Below are 14376 nucleotides of genomic sequence, written 5' to 3' on the forward strand. Positions count from 1 at the left end.
TTAGGACAAACTGTCTTGCTACTTCAATGAAAGTTATAAAGTTTATTCTCGGTTAGGTATCTTTAATATGACCATTCATATAAAAGGTTATAAATATTTCTTTCTTTAAACAAAAAAATAGTTAAGAACAGTATGATTTCCCAGGGCTTCGCTTTGATATTCAGTAAGATATGAACTTGTTGCCATCCCGCAGGTGGTCAGGAGACGCGCAACAAAAGCATGGGCCATGGAGATCTTTTCCAGGTGATGCACAGCAGTATTGTGAGCCTGGTGCCAAGTTACCGACAACTTTGTCATTGTAAAGAAAATTCATTTTGTTCGAGGCGTCGATCAAATGCAGAGGGATTACTATGAGATCAGTCAACCAACAAAGCATTTTGTTGTTTTTATCAAGAACGAGGAGAATAGAATAAATGATTTGGCATGTACATGTTTTTATATGAGATGTTTTCTGAGCGCTTTAATAAGCACTGCATTTTATTACGCAAATATATGTTATTATTTTATGCTCCAATTTTTCAATATTTCAATGAACATTTGTCTACACTTGGTCTGATCATCATGTATATAATAGAAACACATATTTTTTATGTACAGTTAGGGAGGAATAAAAAGATACAAAAGATTCCAATAACTGATCTCAATTCTCTTTATGTAAAGCAAACAGGGAGGAATTTTTTAATAGTATTTGCTGTAGTACAACTGCTTGTACTTAAGTTGAACAAACACGGTAGTGCATCTTGCGCATAATACTATAAGGATACATTAAAGATTGAATAAATGATGTAGTTTTTATGCAAAGTGAGAGAGGAACAAAAAACGGTGAAGGAAGGAATGTAACGAAAAAGGTTGGGAATCACTGATCATCGTTTTTTCAACATTTCTCTCGTTTTAAAACAAGTGAAACCAGTCAAACGAGTGAAGGAGACTATAAATTCTTGATACATCGAGCACGGAATATCAGTACGCTCGATGAATAGGAAGAAATATTGCGATACCCCGCGCACTGTAATTTTCATGGTTACTTAGACATTGTATTACTGATTACAGTAACGTATTGCATCTTCTGAACCGAAATCAGTACTTCAATGTCATTTTTCATATCTCGGCATCAATTCATCAAGTTTATTTCTTGTATTCATAAATCTGTCTGTTTCTATAGCGAGTTTTTAATACATGAAGTTCTAACACTTTAACGATTAGGAGACCGCGCCCTTCTTGTAGACATAAAATAAAACTCAGAAGTATTAGAAGTATTATTCATATATTTGAGCATCGCGCTCTTGTTTCTATACAAATTTGATATCAACTGGGCGAGATGATATGCATAGAGTTCGAAACGACACTACCATCCTGTTTTTTATTTTTAGTTTCAACTAATTTTAAGATAAAATATCTGAACGGTTCTAAATCACAATGAAGATATCTATTGCATCGATTCTGCTGTTGGTTGCTGTATTGTGTATGTTACTTGGTGCCACATACGGACATGCTACATACGGACGGATTCAAGAAATACGTTAGCTCAATTTTATTTATTTACTAAAATCTTAAATTATTTGACAAAAATTGTGAAGTTCTTCATCAACGCAATTTATAAAAACATGGAGATTACTTCTATGCAAAAGAATGGCTTCATAAACTAAACTCAATAAATCAACAAAATTCATATCTGTATAAAACTATAGGAAGTTACTAAACGATATACTCTTATTTAAATTAAAAAGCAACTAATCACAGATCAGCTGACTTTAGAGATTACTATTTTTTCTGCATTACCGATATTTATCTTATTGTTGTGGTTGAGTTCTAATGTAATTCAAATTTATATTTAATGCAGCATGTGGAGGAACCTGTGGGTCCGGCCTAACCTGCGATACATCAACGGGGCATTGTGTTAAAGGTAAATTTGTAATATTATTAACAAGTGGCTCAATTTCTATAAACACCATCAGTCAAGGTTGTAGTCAGGAATTCGCAATGATGAAAGCGGGTTCTGAAATTTCTAATTTCCAAGTAAAGCTATAACAGCTAGATGGCCGGTAACTTACAAGCTACTACAAAATGCTATGGCCATGCTTTTGTTGCGCGTCTCCTGACCACCTGCGGGGTGGCAACAAGTTCATATCTTACTGAATATCAAAGCGAATCCCTGAGAAATCATACTGTTCTCAATTATTTTTTTGTTTAAAGAAAGAAATATTTATAACCTTTTATATGAATGATCATATTAAGCAGGAAAGAACAGGAAAATACGCGTGCCGATTTTTAGGCTTCTGAATCTTGCGAGATTCGACGGAGCGCTTTCGCGATGAATCGGGACTGAAAAGGCGAAAAATGTGATTACTCGGCGCCAAAATGTCCCCGGGAGATCAATACCGCACTTATCAAACAGCAATATGACTGCGTAATAAACAAACGCAACTTCAATCGGTACTGAAGCGGTTGGAAACCCCCGCTTTAACCACACTGCGTGTTTATTTATTGTTTATTGGCTGATTTCATCTACAATATGCCTCGCCATGGCATTTGTGATGCATCTACTAAACTTCAAAGCACGAAAATATCAAATGTGTTTTGACTTGAAGCTGTCAATTTAGCATGACTGTAAAAATCATAAAATAAAAGATACCTTACCTAGATTAGACATCATATCTTTTATTAAAGTAACAAGACAGTTTGTAGTGTCGTACTTGAATAGATCGTAAAATTCTATTGTGTTTTTAATTACAGGGATATTTTGAAAAGAAGTTTTTCTAATCATTACAGCCATCTACGTTTATTCGACATTTTTATATATACACCATCACCACAAGTTTATGTATTAGTCAATCAAACGGATGTGTTTTCTATTTTGTTCTAAATTTGAATAGATTATAAAATTCTGATATATTTCTAATGGCAAGAACATCATGATAAAAAGTTCACTTTTCTAATCATTACAACCATCTACGTTTATTCGTCATTCTTATATTTACACCATCGCCACAAGTTTATGTATTAGTCAATCAAACGGATGTGTTTTCGATTTTGTTCTAAATTTGAAGAGATTATAAAATTCTGATATATTTCTAATGGCAAGAACATCATGATAAAAAGTTCAATTTTCTAATCATTACAACCATCTACGTTTATTCGTCATTCTTATATTTACACCATCGCCACAAGTTTATGTATTAGTCAATCAAACGGATTTGTTTTCGATTTTGTTCTAAATTTGAAGAGATTATAAAATTCTGATATATTTCTAATGGCAAGAACATCATGATAAAAAGTTCAATTTTCTAATCATTACAACCATCTACGTCTATTCGTCATTCTTATATATACACCATCGCCACAAGTTTATGTATTAGTCAATCAAACGGATGTGTTTTCGATTTTGTTCTAAACACAAAACGATCTAATGAATGAACCTATTGTTCTCTGATTGAAAACAATTTACCTAGAACAGTGGTTGTTAATCCTTTTTTGCATATTTTACTCCTTCATCAAACAACATTACAATATTTACTCCCAGTGCAGCCAATCAAGATCATTTATTAAAAATTCGTCAGGCAAAGAGCTTTAGCTTTAGAAGAAGGTTTCTTCCTTCTACCTCTCCTCTTACCCCATCTTCTCATCTCCAGTGAGCTCCAGTTCGGCATAAACTATTTTTCAACTTTCAACATCGCTCTCGAAGTGGCCATTAATTGCCTACTTGGTTGTGCGAATCAAAACATGCTTTTCTGCGGAAATTTGTTCGTTCACACAAAAATGAAGATTTAGTTGAAGAAGTGGAACTGAAAAATGTGGATCCCGCATATGCTCGAGTTCGTTTTCCTGATGGCGGGAGAGTACGGTATCGTTAAGAGGCTTGTCCCCTTGTCCAAACTCCCAAATACCTTCAAGTCACGATAGAGAGTGTCAAAACAATCTCGAATTCAATATGGACGAAGATAATGTAATTAATACGCCACCATCAAATGATGGATGCAACGTTGACCAAAATGAAGAATTCAAAAATGAAAGTCCATGCAACTCTGACCAAGCCAATAATGAATGAATTGCCTCACGTCGTTCAACTCGAACTAACATTGGCGTTCCACCTAAACGCTATGATTTTTAAATATAGACGGGGAGAATTTTTATGAGAATTAAGTTCAGTTATTCATGTTGCAGTGTGCTACACTTTGTGATCCTTTGTTTATATTCCGTCATTATTACATTATTGTTCTTTGTGTTGTGATCACTGATTATCGTCAAGCGACAACAGACTGCATTCGCCTTACTGCATTAGTTACTAGCAGTTACAAGTTTAGACGGTGGTCCGATTAAGTTTGCCTATATTTAGTGACTCAATGTAATTATGTTGAATGTTCTTGTGTTTAGGTTAAGATGCGTTTTTATTTTTTTAAAGCCATAGTTTTGGTTACAATAAATAAACTGTTACAACAATAGGAGAGTGGGGTTTGGTGGGAAAAGAGTGTTTGGGGTAGGAAAAAAGTGTGCTGGAGAGTGATAGAGTGTTGGGGTGGTAAAGTGACGAAAGGAGTTAAGAGTGGGGGAGTGGGTGAATAAGAGAGGGAAGGAGAGCAAAAAGAGTGAGGCAGAATATTGGAGGGAATGAGTGCAGGGGAATTTCGATCATAAAAAGCTTTCAGGATGGTTTCGCCAATCGTTGTGCCTTATTAGCTTATGACACATATAAAGCAATGGCAAAAGATGCATGTAGGCCACAGCAGTATTGTTAAGTCAGACAAAGGGTGTCGGGTTGGTCCAGCTTTCGACTTTTTTGACAATGTCAGCTCAAAAAAGGGACCCCCTGAAGTATGCGCACTAAGATGGCGCACAACCTGAACTCAACCTGAACCCAAAAAGACCTATTTTAACTTGTTATGCTTGGTGCTTTGTTTGTGGGGCAGATTTCGTGGTACTGTTTTAAAAGGTTTTCATGCATAGAACACACTGAGGCATATGATGACCATCCCGAATAAGATACGTGAACCCAAAATCTAAATAGGCGTACTGATACTTTCTCTCTTTTCGTGACATTCTGTTTCAAAAAATTCTAGTGTAATATGTTTGTTAATGGTACAAATACCAAAGAACTCGACTTATTTAAATGTGATGGTTTTCAATTGCGGTTGAAATATACTGATTCGGCTGATACTGATTTCTTGCCACAAAACAAGAAAATAGATGTGGTTTTTGTTTGTTCAAAATCTTTTTCACAAAAACGAAATTTACCCCCAAGAATGAAGAAATTTACCCCTGGTTAAGAAAGGCTGATCGAGAAAGTTCGTTCCGAGAAAGTGATGTGGTATGAATAATAACTGCAAAATCATTGTTTTCTAATCTTTTTTTTTTCATTTATTTCATTACGATTGAGAACCGTCTAGTTCTTACTACATTTGTAAAGAAAACACTCAATTTTCAATAAGTTATGTCTCGAGTTTTACTCTTCGTAGATTTTTAATTTCTTTTTCAAGCTGGGTCTTTAATATCAAATAAATAAAAATAGCGCTGTTATGATATTTGTTTACGATACAACAACTATACATATTATGTATATCCCTGCGATAAAAATGGCAGAAAAGAAATTTATATCCCATTTTGACAAGGGTACTTGTTTCCACTTACATGATTACTGCGCCCTCAATTGGTCTTTTAGTTGAGAACAAAATCAAGTTTTTTTGTTTGCATAATAACGATTTTATTACACTTTCAACACTTTCAACGAAATTAATAAATTTTCAAAAGTACGTCGATTAACAAATATATATTACACATTGATGTAAACACGAGTAAACTTATGTATCCCTATAAGCTTGAAGCGTCATGATAATTGAAGACGGAATTTGAACAAAATCCGGAATAAAATTTGCAAGTTTCTTGTACCCGGATAGGTAGAGCATGAGATTTAACTGAAACATACTATTCGGAACAATACCTGAATGGAAAGAAAAAACTGTTGAAGCAATGTTTAAGAGCCTTCGATGATTCCTAAAGTGCATATCTTACGCCTGAAAACCATGTGTTGGCAGTTTTCTTTTGCAGTTGATAATGGCTATAAAAACCGTTTTTTTTTTATCTAGAAATTGAGCATTTACCCCTCTCGTCTGTTAATCCGTGCTTTGTGCCAACATCTCGTGTGAGAACAACTTTACCGCTTCTCGTCATGACTTCTGCATGGGGTTCTGAAATATTGATGTCAAATAGTACTTACAAAAGTAAAAAATTGGACAAGACAAAAACGGGGTGATAAAAAGTGGCGAAACATAAACGAGGATACAGACAATGCAAAGTAGAATGGAAGATAGCTTGTATTTTCGATTCACCTGACAATAGTGCAGCAACCGTCTTTCCCACATACGTCGTGGATTCACTGGAATCATAAAATCTCCCGTACTGTAAAGTATAAGAGAGAGATATTTACAGGAATTTTGAAATATTTTATCCAATGATTCAAAACTGAACTCTATTTGTCTAGAATCTAGATCTATCATCAAATATATATTGCCAGCATAGCCGATATATGTAAACAGGTACTCACGTAGTATGTACCAGGTTAGGGTTAGCCCATAATTTTATTTCTATTTTCCTTATTTTAGTTCTATTACGAGTTCGGTGACTGTCTGTGTTAGCCAAGTGAATATACCCCCTGCCCATAGGTTCCAGTCCCTTTACACAACTCTATGTAAAATAGGAAAACAAAATTAGTTACCTCCATATTGGTACACACACTTCTGGAGCGCCTTTAGACGTCTTTTATATTAATAAAATAATTCTACATACAATCTGAATAGGTAAGTCATGGATACGCGTCTTGAAATTTTATTTTTTCCAATCAAATTTTCCATTTGTATAGCAAAGATTTCTGGCTTAAATCACGCAAGTAGCAAATTACACAAAGAGAAAGAGACTTACTCTACTGGAGAACGGGCCCTCTTCTTTTATACTAGTTAATTCTTCGGTTTTCACGAGACCCGGCCATAGTGATATAAAAGCAACTTTGTATTTTCGCAGCTCAATGGCACAATCTTTTGCCATCCTATCTTTCTGAAAAAGTTTTAATTCATGAACACAAATTCATACTTCATATTCCAAGTATTATCGAATACTTACCGCACATTTTCCCACCCCATACGGGACAGAGAGGAAGTATCGCATTCCTCCAGGGGATGAGACATTGATGATCAAACCTTGGCGTTTTTCGATCATCATCTTCGATGCGTAGACCGCACATCTATAATGATTCCTGTTTCGGTGAAAAAAAAAGCAGCTTAATTGATGTATTCAGATTACAAGTACGAACATTCCAAAATGGCTTTAGTCATGAACTCAGGGGTGCACAACTCAAATAAAGTGTTGAGAATAATCTTGTCGCGTGGAACGACACTTCCGAATAATTCTTGGTGATGTAAACGAACTTCCGTAAAACGCATAATTTCCTAACAACAATTACAGAAACAATTTAATTTCCCAAAAACCGCTGCTTTGATGACTTTTTTGATCGACCAAATTTGGAATGGTGGCTTCAAATGAGAAATAGCGATGTTCATCACTGAACCTAAATATTCATTTGTTAACCTAGTCCGAAGCTAAGATTTGCTTATTTTCATGGTTGAGAATGCACAACAGGCATAAACGCTCAGTAATGTAGGCTAGCTTAATTTCTTATTCTCGGCTACTTTCTGATAACTACTTTCTCATTTCGACATAAACGTGGGGCATTAGGAATTTTTGTAAATACTATAATTACTTTGTACCGGTGATTATTTACCTACACCACCCAAAAATCTGTAACATAAATAAAAATGTATTGAATATTCAGAAAATGGCTCATATGCCGTTGAAGATGATCAGTCAATACATACCACATTTATATAAGTCACAAATAGTTTTATCACTAATAACAAAATATCTACCACCGCCTAAATTTGGAAACACCGCACCCCTCGCCCCCCTGCGCCTCCTAAAAAAATAAAAAGCTGTGGAAGATACTGCTTTGTACAAAACCCTTCGCGTGTTGAACTTCACGCGTGTCCTGTGTTGTGTGTACCCCTGTCCTAATTGAAACTACTAGAAATCTTACAATAATTACGTTTGATATTGGTTGAATTGTTTCAAACTTTAATCTGTAGAATATAATCTTTAAAATTTGAAACTGTTTCAAAGTATTACAATTCGAAAACTAGGTCGAGTAGTTGATGTTTGGGGCTGTACTCATTACCCTTTCAAACACAGTGGTACAGAAACGAGTTTTGATCTCTAAATGCTTCTCGGAAACTGAGTCAATATTGATTCGAAAATTTGTACCTGAGTCCAACATTATTGATTTTGTCCCATGCGTCGGGTGATTGTTCCCAAAACTTCTTTTGAAGGTTTTCAAAAATATACTGCAAAAAAGTAAATTTGCAAATATGTCTCAAATGTAGCCTACATCCGTGGATTGGTTTGAAACGTGGCACCAGTGGGGATGTCTCCCATTTCGCACAAAACCAGAGGATAGACTTCAGATCCACACTCAAAGTTTATAGATCAATGCATTAAAATGCCCTCGCTGATTTTCAAACACCTCACAAGTGCTTATTTGAACAGTTTATACTAAATATTTGTACAATAATAGAGAAATAATAGTTTGAAATTGAATGCCGAGGCGCTTAAGCTTTGCCTAATGTTAAAAGCCGGCCCTAAATATAAAGTTCAATATAATTTTTCAGCCTCCAACTGAAATTAGAGCGTTCGTTACCGAAGCTATGTTCACAAGAAACAGTTACTGCACGACTTGGACCAAAATGCTTAGAGATAAAAAGAGATGAAGCCTATTCATTACAGATTGGATATAATAATTGAAAAACGACTTCAATAGCGCATGCCTACCTTGACTGCTGAATAAGCATTGTTAACGAGAAGATCGAGTTTTCCATCGTTTTCTCTATCAATTCTCTCGAACACACTTTTTACTTCTGAGTCGTTTTCATGATCGCATTGCACTGGGATACACTTGCCACTTCCTCCCATACTCTCAACCTGAAGTAAGGTATGAGGTCATATATAGATATATCTTTTATTCGAAAACCATACATTTAGAAAGCTCGACAACGCTACTTCAATATTATATATTGGAAAGTTAAAAAAATCTTAATTTCCACTTAACAGCTTCTAAAATTTGCATATATATAGCTGTATTTCTTGGTAGTGATGGTGAACCAAAATGACAGAAGAAGAGACATTTACCTCTTGGTTAGGAAATGAAAAAATTCCGTGGATTTTGTAAAAAAAAACCAACCTCGGCACCCCAAGAAAAAATATATTATGCGAATAAAACATTCGAATCGCTCACCTCTTTATTGAGTTTTTCCAAAGTTTCCATATTTCGTCCTGAAACATAGCATGTTGCACCATGATATGCTAACTGGATTGCAATGCCTTTTCCTATTCCCCGAGAGCCACCGGTTACTAAACATATTTTGCCCCTTAAATCAGTTATTCCAGAAGGTTTTCTATACATTTTTAATGTTAATACTAATTTTTCAAACATGAAACTGAATATTCCATAAACCAAATGACATCGATTCTATCGTTATGGCGAAGGCTTTAAGTTGATCAAATATTTGCTTTACTCTGGTGCGACTGGTACATATTGACACAGTTCCTATCGACACACTGACTTGCATTTTCAGATTTTGCATTCAAAGTCTACTTATATTTTGTGATATGTTCCCGTTCATCATTATACTGATTTCCAGTTCCACCACACAAGCAGAAAATGACATATATTTCAGGCCATTTGTTATGTTTGATATGATTCCATACCATGCGGGGCTTCCAAAGCGAATACATTTAAATAAATCAGCTTCGGGCCGGCACAATGCTAAAAGTAATATGACATTATATTTTCTCGTAAACATTTGTCATATACATATATTCAAGCTCGATATCAGTAACTACCGAATGCGGGAAAAGAATAATATAACGTATCTTTGGGCAATTATTTGGGCGCTTCAGAAGTATGTGTACACTCGTACACGTGAACTCGTACACATACCTCGGAAGTACCACTATTTGTGCCTCATGGGTGCATTGTTAATCTCCGTTACCTACAAGATGATTCAAACTTCCATTCCCAAATTTAATAATTGAATGAACAAATCTGGATTTGAATCTGATGTCGAATTGATTTTAAATGTTAGTGATTCTGCCATCTTAGTGGTCCTACTGTCGTGTAGTATAGAAACATACTCAAGTATTGCTTGCACTTGACTACACATCTACTAAGAACGTATTGCTGCAATCATACTAGAAGTGCGTTATTTATTGAAGCGCGGCATTTTGTCGATGTTATCCTCTTGAATTAAGCAACTTCTGACATCTATTCTTAAATGTATAATATTTTAACTATTCAATTGCAATCGTTTTTTAACTTTTATCTCGAGTATTAGGTATCTAAATGATTCAAATTATATTTGGTAAACTTACGTATACGACTGAACCAGTAAGGTGCGATCGTAAAAACATGGCGGGAAATTGAATGTTCTGCTGACCAATGCTTACTCAGCTGTTTAGTACTTTTATTTCTAAAAATATATACCATCACCAGTAATTTCGAAATACCGCGTGCAAGAGGGCGAAGCCGATATTCGTGGAAATAAATACAAAAAAATCAGTTGAAGTCGTATTGATTTCATTTATCATATTACATTGCACTCTCAACTACGTCTATAACATATCGTTTGGTCCTTCAATATGGTTAGATAATGTATCAATCTAAATTCGGTTGCTAGCTTGAGGTTTTATGTTACATCTTAATTATGTTAGCATAGCAGGTTGTAATCTCGAGATCAAGTCTTATGCCCACTGCCTCCCCTCGGACTAGTGCAGTGGTTTCCAATCTTTTCCGATGAATTCCTATCTTTGCGTATTTCGGATCTTCTCATTCATCCCTTACTAGGTATAAGAACTCTGTTTCCGTTATTTGTTCAACTGTTCAATCATAGGATAGAATATGATTTACCTATTTATCCCGGGGGTGAGAAATGCCGATAAGACATCTTAAGCATATGGCGAACCACGGCCTCTCGACCTCGGCCAGCCCATTTATTCGGCACGCGAGCGAGGCCTCAGAAACGAGATCATTCTCTTTCAGATAAAAAGTTTCGAGGCTCTGATTTATCTGATGAAGCTCGGTGTTTGTTTATTCATTATCGTTTGGTAACAATCTGTTATTCATTTAAAATTTTAAACTCTTTTTGTCTTTTCATGACATATGGCCACAAAGAAATATATTATGACGTAACAACTGAGTTAGCTCAGCTCTCTCAGACGAATTGTGACGAAACACAGCATTCATTTTGGGGGTTCATTGTTACGTAATATATAGTCTGTGCCACCATTTTTCTTCATTTCTGATTAATTTATGAAGTTGTACAGCTCATGTTGGTTAGAGTCACTTGCTAACTTACTGAAATAAATTGATTTCGAAAGAAATATAAGCAATTATAGAAGGGAATACAAGAGAGAAGTGCAGAAAACGAACTATCGCGTGATTGGGAAGCCATTCCCGAGAATTTTTCGTGTCTCAAAAATTTTGCAACTGCATGTTTTTACCTACATATGCTTGTGACTTTCTGTTCTCAGTTATGAACTTTATTAAGTCTCATAACAGGAGTAGTCTGAAAGATGAAACCAGTAGTTCGTAACTTTCTCTCAATGTAAATCTCTATCAACGGTAATGCAGTAGCAGAAGTCTCACTTATATAGAATAAGAAAAGTAATCAAATCTATTTGTCGGTCTGATATTTTTCCGAATAGTGAATCTGTCTGTAGTTTACATGTTTAGGAGGTTTATTATTGTGTATTTTTGCTTTAAAAGTAACAAAGCATTGTTTTTAATTTTGGTCGGCACTCGGAAGAATTTTGTCGTTAAATTTAGCCGATTTGGGCACGCGAGCCGAAAAAGGTTGCCCACCCATGACGTAGGCTAATCATTTTTGAAGAAATTGTACATTATGAAAATGATTTAAACCTGAGATGTCAGTTAACGGTTAAAATAAATCGTAACCGTTAACCATCTAAAGCGGTTAATCATTCCCAGCCCTACTATTGATGCTTTACTCCGATGGGGCTAAAAAATTTACCAAAACAAGAAAAGGATTAACCTGAATGGTATTTAAGGACTAATGCCCTTTTAATGAGTCGACTATACCCCAGACCATACTTCCCATATACATATGATGGGCATCTACGGTTTCATATTATAAAAATATAATATTGGTAATAATAATGTTTTTGAATTCCTGGGGTGTTGTGGGGTCAGGCAGATATGACGAACCACGGCCTCTCGTTCGGTTACCAATCCCTGTCGAGCATGAAGTTAGGTAAATAAAGAAATATATTTTTTTTGATGATGCAACAAGGCGTAATCGAATAACAGTTCCGTAATCCCGCGATCTTGAGTCTCTACTGCTACAAGCGATGCTTTTGAAATGAAAACATGTGCTATATCACCAGTGCTGTTCCTGAACAGAGATCGTCAACATCAATGAACGTTACTCGCCGATTCGACATAGCCTATGCCTTACGTTGATTGAATGTTATCGAGTGAACTAGGTAGGTTCAGAATGAGCTTAAGTTAAAAATGTACTACTGCTGTATCGATAATAAAGGATTCAACAATGACGTAACAATTGCAACTGATTATGGAGTCAAAATAAACCTATACTGTACTTAAAACTGATAACTTGCGTGCAGAAAGATATTTAAGCTGATGGCTGTAAACATTGCCTATTTTTTGTGAGTTTTCGAATGTATTTTCTAAAATTAGTTGTAAATCAAATATTTTAATTGCCATGTTGTCTTTCGAGGAACTTTAGTTAGCCAGCGATATTCAAAAATTAGTTCCGGAAAATTCGCGATAAACTTAAGCTAAAATTAACCATCATTGATTGTTTTCATTAAAATGATGGTTTTGGCATCCAAAATTTTGCCATGCTCAAGTATAGCTGTATAGAGAGAATTTTACGGGTTAGTGTAGTTTTGTATCTAAAGTAGCCTACTTCGCACCTAGTGGGCGTAGCATAAAGATTTTTGCACATGTCAATCCTAATCGCTACCGTACCTGACTATGCCATCCAAAAATTACAGAATTATGTCACAGTGACGTAATAAGGTCCGCCAAACTGTACGAACTGTCATTCAAGACGAATAGACGATCACCCGAAATGGAACAAGCTATTTTTCTTGTCGCAACAGTCCCGATACGAGAGAGATCGCTGCCGTTAGTGATTTCTTTATTGTCGGCGCAGATGTCATTTCGTGCGATTGTATGTATACTTTAGCAAGCATGGTTAAAATAAATCGTAACCGTTATCCATCTAAAGCGGTTAATCATTCCCAGCCCTACTATTGATGCTTTACTCCGATGTGGCTAACAAATTTAACAAACCAAGAAAAGGATTAAGCTGAATGGTATTTAAAGACTAATGCCCTCTTAATGAGTCTACTATACCCCTGACCATACTTCCCATACGGTTCCATAATATAAAAATTTTAATATCGGTAATAATAATGTTTTTGAATTCCTGGGGTGTTGTGGGGTCAGGCATATATGACGAACCACGGCCTCTCGTTCGATTACCAGTCCCTGTCGAGCATGAAGTTTGGTAAATAAAGAATTATATTTTTTTGATGATGCAACAAGGCGTAATCGAATAACAGTTCCGTAATTCCGCGATCTTGAGTCTCTACTGCTACAAGCGATGCTTTTGAAATGAAAACATGTGCTATATCACCAGTGCTGTTCCTGAACAGAGATCGTCAACATCAATGAACGTTACTCGCCGATTCGATGTATTCCTTACGTTGATTGAATGTTATCGAGTGAACTAGGTAGGTTCAGAATGAGCTTAGGTTAAAAATGTACTACTGCTGTATCGATAATAAATGATTTAACAATGACGTAACAATCGCAATTGATTATGGAGTCAAAATAAACCTATACTGTACTTATAACTGTATAACTTGCGTGCAGAAAGATATCTAAGCTGATGGCTGTAAACATTGCCTATTTTTTGTGAGTTTTCGAATGTATTTTCTAAAATTAGTTGTAAATCAAATATTTTAATTGCCATGTTGTCTTTCGAGGAACTTTAGTTAGCCAGCGATATTCAAAAATTAGTTCCGGAAAATTCGCGATAAACTTAAGCTAAAATTAACCATCATTGATTGTTTCCATTAAAATGATGGTTTTGGCATCCAAAATTTTGCCATGCTCAAGTATAGCTGTAAAGAGAGAATTTTACGGGTTAGTGTAGTTTTGTATCTACATGTCAATCCTAATCGCTACCGTATCTGACTATGCCATCCAAAAATTACAGAATTATGTCACAGTGA

At 35.4% G+C, this 14376-nt stretch overlaps 1 protein-coding gene and 1 long non-coding RNA gene across 2 annotated transcripts; one reads left to right on the top strand and one right to left on the bottom strand.

The window, feature by feature from the left end:
* The first annotated feature begins 1366 nt into the window (after positions 1-1366).
* On the top strand, positions 1367-4397 carry LOC120333620 (uncharacterized). Its single transcript, XR_013480545.1, has 3 exons — positions 1367-1519; positions 1841-1903; positions 3630-4397. It is a non-coding gene; the product is annotated as an uncharacterized LOC120333620 (long non-coding RNA).
* A 1294-nt stretch (positions 4398-5691) lies between these two features.
* LOC120334348 (dehydrogenase/reductase SDR family member 1-like) lies at positions 5692-9591 on the bottom strand. The gene is made up of 8 exons (XM_039401837.2): positions 9329-9591; positions 8866-9015; positions 8302-8381; positions 7108-7240; positions 6910-7041; positions 6321-6390; positions 6093-6179; positions 5692-5932 (listed from the first exon to the last, which is right to left on the bottom strand). The coding sequence occupies exons 1-8, from the start codon at positions 9524-9526 to the stop codon at positions 5793-5795; spliced, it is 990 nt and encodes a 329-aa protein (XP_039257771.2). The 5' UTR covers positions 9527-9591; the 3' UTR covers positions 5692-5792.
* Positions 9592-14376: the final 4785 nt, after the last annotated feature.

The sequence above is a fragment of the Styela clava genome, chromosome 15 (genome assembly GCF_964204865.1).
Source record: "Styela clava chromosome 15, kaStyClav1.hap1.2, whole genome shotgun sequence".
Taxonomy (NCBI): domain Eukaryota; kingdom Metazoa; phylum Chordata; class Ascidiacea; order Stolidobranchia; family Styelidae; genus Styela; species Styela clava.

Bases quoted from the DNA above. Each gene is read 5' to 3' on its own strand.
- LOC120334348 (XM_039401837.2), bottom strand. From the start codon at position 9,526: ATGTTTGAAAAATTAGTATTAACATTAAAAATGTATAGAAAACCTTCT. The intron at 9,016-9,328 runs GTGAGCGATTCG...ACCTTACTTCAG, and splicing joins TGGAAAAACTCAATAAAGAG to GTTGAGAGTATGGGAGGAAG. The intron at 8,382-8,865 runs GTAGGCATGCGC...ACTTTTTTGCAG, and splicing joins ATGCTTATTCAGCAGTCAAG to TATATTTTTGAAAACCTTCA.